This window comes from Oncorhynchus gorbuscha, linkage group LG16, assembly GCF_021184085.1.
Source record: "Oncorhynchus gorbuscha isolate QuinsamMale2020 ecotype Even-year linkage group LG16, OgorEven_v1.0, whole genome shotgun sequence".
Classification (NCBI taxonomy): domain Eukaryota; kingdom Metazoa; phylum Chordata; class Actinopteri; order Salmoniformes; family Salmonidae; genus Oncorhynchus; species Oncorhynchus gorbuscha.
Genome location: NC_060188.1, coordinates 42,978,026 through 42,991,089, shown reverse-complemented (window position 1 = coordinate 42,991,089; position 13,064 = coordinate 42,978,026). Strand labels below are relative to the sequence as shown.

At 43.0% G+C, this 13,064-nt stretch overlaps 1 protein-coding gene across 1 annotated transcript in view; it reads left to right on the top strand.

The window, feature by feature from the left end:
* Positions 1-13,064, top strand: part of LOC123998713 (follistatin-related protein 4-like) — a 249,095-nt gene that overhangs the window by 109,394 nt on the left and 126,637 nt on the right. The window contains exon 4 of the mRNA XM_046303809.1: positions 1,945-2,187. Within this exon, the coding sequence (XP_046159765.1) occupies positions 1,945-2,187 (243 nt within the window). The remainder of the gene's footprint in view (positions 1-1,944; positions 2,188-13,064) is intronic.

Sequence of the window (13,064 nt, the reverse complement as noted above, 5' to 3'; positions counted from 1 at the left end):
TGGGAAACTGGTCAGAATTGAAGGAATGATGGATGGCGCTAAACACAGGGAAATTCTTGAGGGAAACCTGTTTCAGTCTTCAAGAGTTTTGAGACTGGGACGGAGGTTCACCGTTTAGCAGGACAATGACCCTAAGCATACTGCTAAAGCAACACTTGAGTGGTTTAAGGGGAAACATTTAAATGTCTTGGTATGGCCTAGTCAAAGCCCAGACCTCAATCCAATTGAGAATATGTGGTATGACTTAAAGATTGCTGTACACCAGCAGAACCCATCCAACTTGAAGGATCTGGAGCAGTTTTGCCTTGAAGAATGGACAAAAATCCCAGTGGCTAGATGTGCCAAGCTTATAGAGACATACCCCAAGAGACTTGCAGCTGTAATTGCTGCAAAAGGTGGCTCTACAAAGTATTGACTTTGGCGGGGGTGGGGGGGGGTTAATAATTATGCACACTCAAGTTTTCTGTTTTTTTTTGTCTTATTTCTTGCTTGTTTCACAATAGAAAATATTTTGCATCTCCGAATATCCATTTTCATTCCAGGTTGTAAGGCATCAAAATTGGGAAAAATGCCAAGGGGGTGAAGACTTTCGCAAGCCACTGTACCCATCATCACTATCAATCCAAAATTTGAATGCTCAGGCTGGAAAGGGGAAGGGTTAGCTATCATGATAAGTAGTTGCAAGGCTGCTAATTAGCTATTAGATTGAGATGATGAGATTTGAAAGCGCAACCTTTGGGTTTCTAGACGTTTATGTTCTATGCCTACCCATCCATGCTTCTGTCTTATGTACGCATACCAAACATAACATATTATACTCATTTGAGTGTACCCGATTTACATTTACTATGTTACGTCTAGTCTATGACTATGCTCCCCAGCCTATAGCTGCTAACCCAGACCAGCTACCCTCTCTCTCCAAGCAATGCTGCTATCTCCAGCACAGCCCCCCTCTCTCCCCCCCAGCCATGCTGCTAAAACCAATCCAGTTCCCCTCTCTCCCCCAGCCTAGCTCCTAACCTCAATCTAGCGGCCACCTATACTCCAAACCCAGGCCCCCATAAATCCCAGCTCAGATCTCTCCAGGAGTGGTCCCTTCTAGGGCCTGGGGCCTAGCAAGATCAATCCAAGGTGGTGTGGCTGCAAGTCTCAGCAGCTTTTTCCCTGCTTTAAATGCAAATAGATTGAATCAGAAGGGAGTCGGAGGATCTCCACGGTGAAGGGTTCAGGAGTGACAGGTGCTAGGAAGGACGTGTGAGGAAGGGCAAGTTACGATCTCTGTTGATCTCACAAAGTTTAAGTGTGTTTGTGTGGAATATTGGATCACACTTTATTTGGATAGTCTAGATGCTCTACAGATGGTCGTATTATCTGTTGATAAGCAACTGCTTGTTAAGGTTACGGTTAGCGTTAGAATAAGGGTTAGGGTTATGGCTAGGGTTAAGGTTAGTAGATAGTTGAAATGTTACTGATAGTCTTTAGAGCATGAGTCCACCTGGATGGAAAATCACACATTTTTTATAAAAACAATATGCCTTCACAAAATCTTAATAAAACCAATATGCCATTTCAGAGTTTCCTTTAGGAAAAATTGGCCCCTGACAACATGACAGGGAAGATTTTAATTTACCTGACATTTGAGAAATGTAATGAACATCCATATACACTCAGAGGCAACCTTGCGCAAACAGCGCCTTCAATAAACAATGTGTTTTTTTCACTTTCCTTTTAGAAAGCAGACAGCAGGTGTTCGAATTGATTAATATTCTATCCAACACAACCTATCCAACCATCCTTCCTATCTTTTCTTACTGGATTGTCTTAGTATGATAGTCTCCTGGTATTTTACAAACCTTGGGTTTCTTTTTGAATGTTTTTTTTCCCAGGTTGTCTCTGTTTCTTCCAACCTAAACTCTGGTTTCTCTCTCTCTGTCTTTCTTCCAGTCCACTCTGGGTCAAATGGAGGGCCATGCAAGAGGACAAACTGCGGGAGGGGCCGCCAGTGTGTGCTGCTGGAGTCGACGGGCCGGGCAGAGTGTGTGTGCCAGGAGAAGTGTCGACCCACCTTTGTGCCGGTGTGCGGCTCCGATGGCAGGTTCTACGAGAACCACTGTGAGGTGTACCGCACCGCCTGCCTGCAGAAGAGACGGATCTACGTGGTGCACAGCAAGGACTGCTTCTTCAAAGGTAGAACCACATCTCCACACTGTGCTGATGTTGTTATTGGAAATCTTGTTATTTGTAAATGCTGATGTTCTGATATCAAACAAGTAAAATTGCAACGATACCTTTTTGTTTAATGAATCAAAGGAAGTCTAAAACCCAAAGCTGGGAGACAATCATATCCACAAACTGAGACTGCGAGTCACAAACTAGAACTAGAACACATAGAATTTATGACTTGAATATTCCGTTCAATAGAGACAGAGTCAAACACATGGGTCATTAAAGAAATGAAAGAGGGGAAATCATTTGTGTGACATTCATAATGTTGTCTGTGTCCTGGCACTATGGCACAGGGTCAAGATTGTCATGGGAACCGTATCAATGCACTGACAGGTGGGCTCTCGTGTTATGGGAGCTGTCTCTGAGGTTATATTCAGCTTTTATATTCATTGAGAACATGTCTAAAACTGAACAAAGCCCACTGAATCATTAACAACGGTAGAGTGATGTAAGCCAAATGGCAGACTTGTACATTGTAAATGTTCTTGAAGTCAATGTTAAGTTGTCAGATGTAATCTGATATAACCCAGTAACATCTGACATCAACCCATTTTCGGTCAAACCGAAACAGTAGTATCTGCAACTTCAGTTTGCTAACAGCTTCAATTCATAACAAACGACCACGGATTACAAATACTGCATCAAAAGTCATTGGACTCCCAGTCTCGTCCCTCCTGAATGAATGTGCAATTCAACCAAAATGCCTACTTTATCAACAAAGCCCACTCCATCACTGCTTCGACCCCCTGCCATCAGGTCCTAGCTACAGGTTGGCAAAGGGCCACTCTACTGCCTGTTAATACTGTTCACTGCTTTCCATACAAAGCAAAGTATATATGGGATGATGAAGGCTGTGTCTTGCTGTTTACAACTTCTTGTGGTGAAAGGAATTTCCTCTTGAATGCCAATAAGTAGCATTCATTCAGTCATTACCAGCTACAAAAACTCTGGCTGAGGGGGCGACATCCCTCTTTACTCTTAAGTTCATTTCCAATGTTGACTGGGACAGTTATATGCTGTAATTATTGGCCTTATGCTGATATAAATAGAAGTGAGTACAGTACATCGTTTACGGTGGTGTCATTCGATGCTGGGACCGGGCTAGTTAAGAGAGGTGCTTATGCGTGAGGAGTGAATGTGTAGAAATGCTCTGTCATCTCACATTAGAGCGCCAGAGATCCCAGGCAGACACTGCCATATGCATGCTTAATCCACATTAGGCAGGTGTTCAATCGCCACCTTTATACTTGATCACCGTTTCACCGCAAGCCAGCGGGGACGGAAGACGCTCACATAAATAGTCACGCTCAAATGTCAGTGAAGACGTATTTGTTTAAGTCTTCCGTTGTGGTGTGGAATATTGTGGTGTGTTGTGACGGGGGAATATTATAGAGTCTGCTGAATTAGGTCATGGATTTTGATACAGCATTATTACCTCAAATGGTCATTATCAAACTTTCACCACTGTCGTCAAATTATCAGTACTCAAACACACAGAAATAGACTCAGGCTTTTATTTGTTGAATTACCACAAAATATTCAGCATGGGGTCGAAGGGTTCAGTTGCAGACAGAAAACAGGGCAAAAATGTATTCCCCTATCAAATGATGACTGGAAACCATTAACCCTTTTTAAATGGTTGAGTATTATGCCCTTCATTGATATTTGCAGGCAAAAAATATAAACAATATTTGGTCACAAATTTGCTGACAAGGGGATAAAAGGGTGTACATAATCAAATCAAATTGTATTGGTCACATACACGTGTTTAGCAGATGTTATTTCGAGTGTAGCGAAATGCTTGTGCTTCTAGCTCCGACAGTGCAGAAATAACTAACAAGTAATATCTAACAATTTCACAACAATACCTAATACACACAATCTAGGTAAAGGAATGGAATAAGAATATATAAATATGTGGATGAGCAAAGCGGCATCGACTAAGATGCAATAGATAGTATAGAATACAGTATATACATAAGAGATGAGTAATGCAAGATATGTAGACATTATTAAGGTGACTAGTGTTCCATTTATTAAAGTGGCCAATGATTTCAAGTCTGTATGCAGGCAACAGCCTCCCTGTGCTAGTGATGGCTGTTTAACAGTCTGATGGCCTTGATATGCAAGCTGTTTTTCCGCCTCTCGGTCCCATCTTTGATGCACCTGTACTGACCTCACCTTCTGGAAGGTAACGGGATGAACAGGAAGTGGCTCGGGTGGTTGTTGTCCTTGATGATCTTTTTGGCGTTCCTGTGACATCGGGTGCTGTAAGTGTCCTGGAGAGCAGGTAGTTTGCCCCCGGTGATGCGTTGTGCCAAACGCACCACCCTCTGGAGAGCTCTGCGGCTGCGGGGGGTGCAGTTGCCGTACCAGGCTGTGATACAGCAGGACAGGATGCTCTCAATTGTGCATCTGTAAAAGTGTGTGAGAGCTTTAGGCGACAAGCTACAATAATTCAGCCTCCTGAGGTTGAGGCGCTGTTGAGCCTTCTTACCACACTGTCAGAGTGGACCATTTCAGATTTCAGTGATATGTACGCTGAGGAACTTAAAACTTTCCACCTTCTCTACTGCTGTCCGGTCGATGTGGGGTGATTAAATGTGGGGTGATTTCTTTTTTTTACCCCTTTTTCTCCCCAATTTCATTGTATCCAATTGTTTAGTAGCTACTATCTTGTTTCATCTCTACAACTCCCGTACGGGCTTTGGAGAGACGAAGGTTGAAAGTCATGCGTCCTCCGATACACAACCCAACCAAGCCGTACTGCTTCATAGTGCGCCGTACTGCTTCACAGTGCGCATCCAACCCGGAAGCCAGCCGCACCAATGCGCAAGAGGAAACACCGTGCACCTGGCCACCTTGGCTAGCGCACACTGCGCCCAGCCCGCCACAGGAGTCGCTGGTGCGCGATGAGACAAGGACACCCCTACCGACCAAGCCCTCCCTAACCCGGGCGACGCTAGGCCAATTGTGCGTCGCCCCACGGACCTCCCGGTCGCGGTAAAAGCCCTTTTTTTTGTGCTGCGGTGATCGGTCTGTTTAGTGGCAGAATCGCAAAATCCTGGATGGACTGATTATGGACAAGATCAGTTAGGGAGAAGGGGATTGGAATGCCAGTACCTTGTCTATAGAAAACTATACCAAACCCACGTGTAGCTTTTCCATAGCTTTCCTTATGGATGGAGAAAAGGTGGAGAAGGAGGTATAGGAAAGAGCTTAAGGGCTTCCCCCCCTTACCACCTCATTCTGCTGTTCCCCCCCCACACAGGAATACTCTTTCAACCCATTTTCAACCCACTTTTGATGTCAATAGGAAGAGATTGCTGCCTGCAATCCACTCAATAGTATTGATGTAAGCCTTTGGCCGTTGGTTCATGGCCTGCGACAAGCTGGAGATACGATTGTGGAGGGCTCTAGAAATGCCTATTGGATCCTGGCTAAGACTTTTGTTCAATTCCGTTGTGACTTTACTTGAGTATATCAACGAATACTGTAGCTGACGGGAATACAATAAAACATCAGCATTCTCCTTTCCCTCCAAACACGTCCAGGCACACTAAACACATGTACACCTGTGAGTAGACCCACAAGCAGACTACCCACAGAGCCATTACACAATTAAAAAACTGGTCAGCAAACTACCCCATAGCACAACCCCTTTGCTTGTTTTGAAATTGATACAAACAAGATAACAACTTTGTTTTCCCTTGTCCTCACTTCTGATTAACATCGAACAACATCCCGGGTCAGGCTCATTTCCTGATCTATCCTTTGATTAAAACAACACTCGCTAAAACACTCCAAACAGAACTAATATAACTAACATGGCTGATTATTCTAGAACACTCCAAACATAACTAACATGGCTAATTATTTGAATAGCTTTCATCCCCTGACTGACTGCAAAGTGGCAAGCACAACAAAGCACAGCATGTTTTCCTGCAGCCCAGTGGGAGGTCTCTGAAGCTGCTAGGCTGACCAACATAGTGCTTGTTCACATTCAGCGAGCCCAATCCGATGCTCGCAGGACTTCCAACCCAGACGAAGAGACGTTACAACTAACCCACACGGTGCGACCCAAAAATGCACCATCCTCCCTACATTGATATGGGCCCTGGTCAAAAGTAGTGCACTACATAGGGAATAGGGTGCTATTTTGGTCCCCAGATATAAACTGTAGATTGCATTTAAAAATGACTCGCCCAGGGTCAGGCAGAATTTAGAGACATGCAATTGAGGGTCCATCGCCGCTCCTCGCGATTCCTGATAATGATCAATCGGACACGTCACACATCAGACAAATTAGGGCAGCCGGCGTTGGATGGAAGTTAAACTTCTCCTCCTCTTCTCATCTTCTCATCTGCTCTTATCGTTCCGCTTGGTTTGATGTCTGGCTGTGGTTATTGCATTAGCCATCAAAGCTGCTTTTTTTCACTGTACACTGTGCCCAGAGTGTGGACACTCTTTCCTTCAGTGTCTGTCGTATTGACCACTCATCTCTGGCCCCTTGTGTCTGAGGCCATTAGCTCAGTTACAGAAACACTTGGCTTTGGAGGAGGAGATAGGTTTCAGGCACTGTTCACGCCCTGTAAACCTCAGCCAGCCACTTGCAGGGCCACCCAGGTCCACAGCGGGAAGTAGAGGTCTAAAATACTCCTTACACTGTACACAGCCATTAATGTACATGACGCTGAAGTACTTTGAAGTATATGGCTCAAATGCACTATACTCAGTGGCGACCCGTCCTTCAGGACAGAGCCCCACCTGTTTTAAGCCCCACATTTTTTGCCAAAAAATTAATTAAATTAAATGTATATATATATATTTTTTTGGTGGGTGGCTTGCCTGTTTGCATGTTATTTTGGCATTAATACGTGTCACATATCAGGTTGCAAACATTGTAAATAATATATATATATATATATATATCATTGAGTTAATAAAGCCGCATACAAACAGGTAGCTCCAAAATGTAAGTGTTTCAACCTAGCTCAATGCTTTCTGTGGTGGTGGGGCAGGCCAGCAGAAAATAGGAGCATTGCACCATGATTGGCTCAGCATTGCACTGTGATTGGCTCAGTGTTCTGTCACTCATGGGGACACTATGTCACCCGACTTTCGTAAGGGTAAACATCAAGAATGTGAGCCCTTTGGGTGCTGCCATAGAGTTACATTAGAAGTGCCCTTCCAAGAAGGATCAAGGGCATTGGACACAGATAAATTGATGTTAAATCACGTTCTATCTACAGTAGCTTTGATTGGACTGATCATGTCAACATCTTACTTTCAAAATCTTAGCTAGCAGTCATCATCATAAAGCAAGTAGACAATCTAGTGGCAAATCCTTTTTAATCCGTGTCATATGAAGATACATTATAGATAAAACGTATCGGTGCACATCAACCATTGGACATGAACATCACACAACAAGTTGGAAATCACAAATTCAACAATGAGTTGTTTGGAAGGAATCGGTGACAGTGGCTAACCGCAGGCATTGCAACTGGGAAGTCAGACTGGGGAAATACGTTTTGAACGGTCAACCAACCCGGAATTGTAAATCTTTTTCTTTGATGACAAAATTTGACAATGAAGTACCGCCACGCACAACAAGGTGAGTCCAAAAATGTCTTATATGCTGCTGCATAAATGATGTAATATGCCAGGGAGTTATGGTCAGCCATATCAGCTGTATTTTCTAAAAAAGGCAGTAAATGAGGCTGAATTAACTGTTTCGCTGCCAGACAAGGCTCTGCTGGTTGCCAGGTGTAGCGGTGGTAAGGATTCACTCCATTGTGTTGGAAAGAAAGCTCTGCTGTTGGGACAGCTTTCTTCAGGCCCTAACAGTTTGTGGGCACCGCTTGTCGCCGTTATAGTGCAACTAATGTATTGTTTAGTGTTGTGTTGGGTAGTGGCTTTGCTGGCATGCATCTAAAAAACATATAGATTTTTTAGTTTTACCCACCAAGATTTACTTGCTAAACTCACCACTGACTATACTTCACATAATGTCATTTTATACCTACATCATCATCTTGGTTTATACACGCAAACCTTTTATGGACTGTATTTGTCTGTAGTTTTCTTACTTTCAAGCTTGTAACTGTGTTTTAATGTCATATTGAACCATAACCAACACTATGACCCCCTACATTAATGGTGCCCCATATGAGAACAATCCCATTTGCGTCACAAATGGCACACCTATTCCCTATGTAGTGCAATACTTTTGACAGAAATATTATTGACCTATGGGCCCCTCATCAAATGTAGTGCACTACATAGAGAGCAGACTGCCAGTTGGGACGTAGAACAATGTCATTCACTGCGAAGTCTATGTGATGTGACTTACCAATATTAAGCCAACCATGCCACTGACGCTGTAAAGTTGTGCAGGGCACGTCCAACAGCCTGAGAAAGTTCCATCCCTACTTATTCTTAAATCAGGGCCGGACTGTTAAGTGTTTTGCTAGCCAGGTGTGATGTGGCCATGCCCCAGGCCTCCCTTGACAGCACTTTATTTGTTACCGTTTTGTTATTAACGAGCCTTCGAACAATTCCCATCCTTCTCAGTTCTCCTCTGAACACCTCCAGTCCCCCACGGACACGTGCCCACTTCCTCTGAAAACCTCGTCACGAACACATGCCCACCTCATTAAGTTGATTCCTCCCCACAGATTCATTATATGAAAGTAGTATTTTCTGTGTGAAAATGGTTGCCCTGTCCCAGATAGAAATGTCCCCAGCTCCTCCATTAGTGGAGTGCCTCATAAACATCACTCTCCCCTATGAAAATAGAAAGGTCTTTTGACTGCCGTACATGCTGGTGAGAATTCACGTATACTGTGACTAGAGAGCCACTACAGCCCATTGGTCCCTGCCTGCTCCGTTCCCAGCCCAGATCTCTTACTCTCTCTTCTGCGTACGCTGCCGTAGATGGAGAACGGAATGCGCTTACAGTCACCATTTAGACAAAATGGCTGTGCTGTGGTATTGTAGTGTTATGGGTCAACAGGGACGTCTTGGGACAGCTTTGCAGTGCATGGGTGCTTTTAAGGCTATAAAGAGCCTGCTTTTATGGGACATTGTGCCATCTTTCTGCTTGTAACATCAATGGTTTTTCAATACCGTCAAAACTAGTTTTTCAATCAATTTGGATATGTGTAGCTACTTAAGTTAATACCTGCAATACATTAGGAGATAAAGCATATTGCATTCTTCATATCACCTGTCACATTATTTTACACTATGAAGCTTAGTTCTCCAGAACGATTGAGCCAGTCATATGTTTGTTTTGTAATTAGCACAACAGGAGAAAAAGCCGGAGCTTTTCTATCTATTGCGTTCTATTGGCAAGCCTCAGTTGTCCTGCACACATGAGGTGATGTGTTATACTTGTTTAGTTATACTTGTTTGACATCAGACATCTTATAATGGCATCTTGCCAGATGTCAAAGAGCTATGGTTGAGTTATCTGTACAGCTGCCATTTTTTTCCCTTGTGCTTCCGCTATCCCTTGTGCTTTCGCTATTAGTTTGTGCTCATTTTGTTAACATTCTGGGAGTAGAGTTTTTAGCGCCCCCTTGTTTGCTTTGCCATTAATACCGTAAATCCCGGGATGAGAGAAGGACAGTATGATGATATTACATTTGGATATTGCCCAAGCCTAATGCTAAAACCCCTCTCAGTGACTACGAGGCAGTCAGCCCACATACTGTTCACACCAGACCCAGTCTTGTGTCCCAAATGGCATCATATTCCCTTTATAGTGCACTACTTTTGAACCAAACCATGTGGGCTAGTAATGCATTATACAGGCAATAGGGTGCCATTTGGGACGCATCCCTGGTGTTTTCCCCTGGCGTCTCCCCGAAACAGGCTGCCGCTGGTTCCCCTCATGCCAAGACCCTGGAGCTCTGGAGCCATCCTCCTTGCCCTCTCTCCCTCAAAGATCTGTTAATCCTTGTCTGTCACTCCATACACATGCCCTCGCGATCAGTGGGAAAAACAAAATAATCCTTTTTGAAAATCGAGTGTGCTGTGTGTTCATGGTTAAGATACTGGTATCGCTCGTCTGCTTTGCTTTTTCATTCAACTCTCCTTTCCAGCACAATAGAGCTAGCCGTGTTTTGCTTTCAATTGCCTGTTGGCCTTCATATACGCCGCTGTAATTGAAATTCGAGATATGTATGGTAAACTGAAAAACAGTAATGTTGCTCTGAATTCAATCTCTTTCAGTGTGAGTGTAATAATGCCTTCCTATTTCTGCCAGCACAGAAGAGGCTTCTAATGTGTCAGAGATCAGGCGTCTTTAATTTAAACTAATGTGCTCTTGCGATGTCAAAGTACACCAAGTTTTAACCCCATAGGCAGTGTGTACATTGCAGTGTGTACTCCCCATAGGCAGTCTCTCTCTCTCGCTCTCTCTCGCTCTCTCTCGCTCTCTCTCGCTAAGTCATAGTGACTATCTATTCCTCTTTACATCTTTTCATAATGCACCTCTTTACAAGTTCTTGGCAAACACCTAAGAACAAGCTAGAAGTGACACATTCATTGATTTGGCCCATCCCCTTCATTTCGCTCATCAGTTGAATTAATGGCAGTATAGAAACAAATGGCAGGGCACAAGTTTGAAAACGTTGCTTAATAACCCCTTAGAGTGGAGAGACTCTCGCGAACGTCATGGTGAGACTCTCGCGAATACAATGGTGCTCTCCGTTTTGCTCTACAACCCCCACAATAATATTGGGACTCATCTGAAGTCGGTACAGCAGATCTGCCAACTTCTGTCTGTAGCGAGCAAACCGTTTGGGCTACACACTAACAATACTCTCATGAACACATACTGTACGTGTTGGATGTTTTTCACTAGGCCTCACAAGACTCGTCTGAAGGTCCCCAGGTACCAGTTTTAAAAAATTAATGGAAGTACAGTACCAAAAAAAGTGTTAATAAACAAATAGCCACCCTTTGCCTTGCCTTGATTACAGCTTTGCATTCTCTTGGCATTCTCTCAACCAGCTTCGCCTGGAATACTTTTCCAACAGCATTGAAGGAGTTCCCACATATGTTGAGCACTTTTTGGCTGCTTTTCCTTCACTCTTTGGTCCAACTCATCCAAAACCATCTCAATTGGGTTGAGGTCAGGGGATTGTGGAGGCCAGGTCATCTGATGCAGCACTCCATCACTCTCCTCATTGGTAAAATAGCCCTTACAGAGCCTGATGGTGTGTTGTATCATTGTCCTGTTCAAAAATGAGCCCAAACCAGATGGGGTGGTGTATCACTGCAGAATGCTGTGGTAGCCATGCTGGTTAAGTGTGCGTTGAATTCTAAATAAATCATCACAGTGTTACCAGCAAAGCATTCCCACAACATCACATCTCCTTCTCCATGCTTCACGGTGGGAACCACACATGCGGAGATCATCCATCTCACATCTCACAAAGACACGACGGTTGGAACCAAACATCTCAAATTTGACTTCAGACCAAAGGACATATTTCCACCGGTCTAATGTAATAATATAATAATGTCCATTGCATGTGGCCAAATCAAGTCTCTTATTTTTATTTGTGTCCTTTAGTAGTGGTTTCTTTGCAGCAATTCAAACATGAAGTCCTGATTTACACTGTCTCCTCTGAACAGATGATGTTGAGATGGGTCTGAAATTTTCCAGATTGACTGATCTTCATGTCTTAAAGTAATGATAGACTGTCATTTCTCTTTGCTTTTTTGAGCCGTTCTTGCCATAATACAGTACGGACTTGGTCTTTTACCTAATAGAGCTACCTTCTGTATACCAAACCTACTTTTTTACAACACAACTTATTGAGAAGGAAGAAAATTTCACAAATGAACTTTTAACAAGGCACACCTGTTAATTGAAATTCATTCCAGGTGACTACCTCATGATGCTGGTTGAGAGAATGCCAAGAGTGTGCAAAGCTCTCCTGAAGGCACAGGGTATATGTGTTATTTCATAGTTTTGACGTCTTCACTATTATTCTGCAATGTAGAATATAGTGAAAATAAAGAAAAACCCTTGAATGAGTAGCTGTGTCCAAACTTTTGACTGGTACTGTATATATTGACAGTGTTTATTGCCAACAATAAGGGGTTATATGTTAAAACAAGTACAAATGTTTCCTGATTTTATATCTCTCAGATATAGGACAGACACTTCAAAACAAAGTTATTTTAGATTTTTTGGGGGGAAACAATTTGTTGTTCCATGTCGTGAATGTGTTATTCAATGTTTTTGTATATATACAGTATGCAGTAAGTATATATGCAGTAAGGGCAAATAAACTTTTTCATAAACAATATATTGTAAATAATATATTGTTTTGATACTTTTGTAAGTCGCTCTGGATAAGAGCGTCTGCTAAATGACTTAAATGTAAATGTTCAAGGGGTCTTCAAATTCAAAATAAAATAGCAAAATGATATTTGATATAACCCTTTTTAAACATATAGCTTACTGGAATATGACATTCCTGTCAGACCCTCCATTCAATTATGAGCAGAGGGTAAACAAATGATTAATGTCTCACAACTCAGTTGTGTTGTAGACTGCAATCTGGTAATGCAGTCACTGTGTGCCAGCATCCCTTATATTAGTGAGTAACTTGTTTTATCAGCAGCGGAAATACCTCTCTCTCGCTCTCTCTCTCTCTCTCTCTCTCTCTCTCTCTCTCTCTCTCTCTCTCTCTCTCTCTGAATGATGTGTAGACAGGCATTTTAGCAACTCTGTCAAGCTTCCCTCGACATCTCCTGGTCTGTGTGAAATTGTTTCAGAGCTTAGCTAAAATGAGAACCAGGGATAAAAAAAG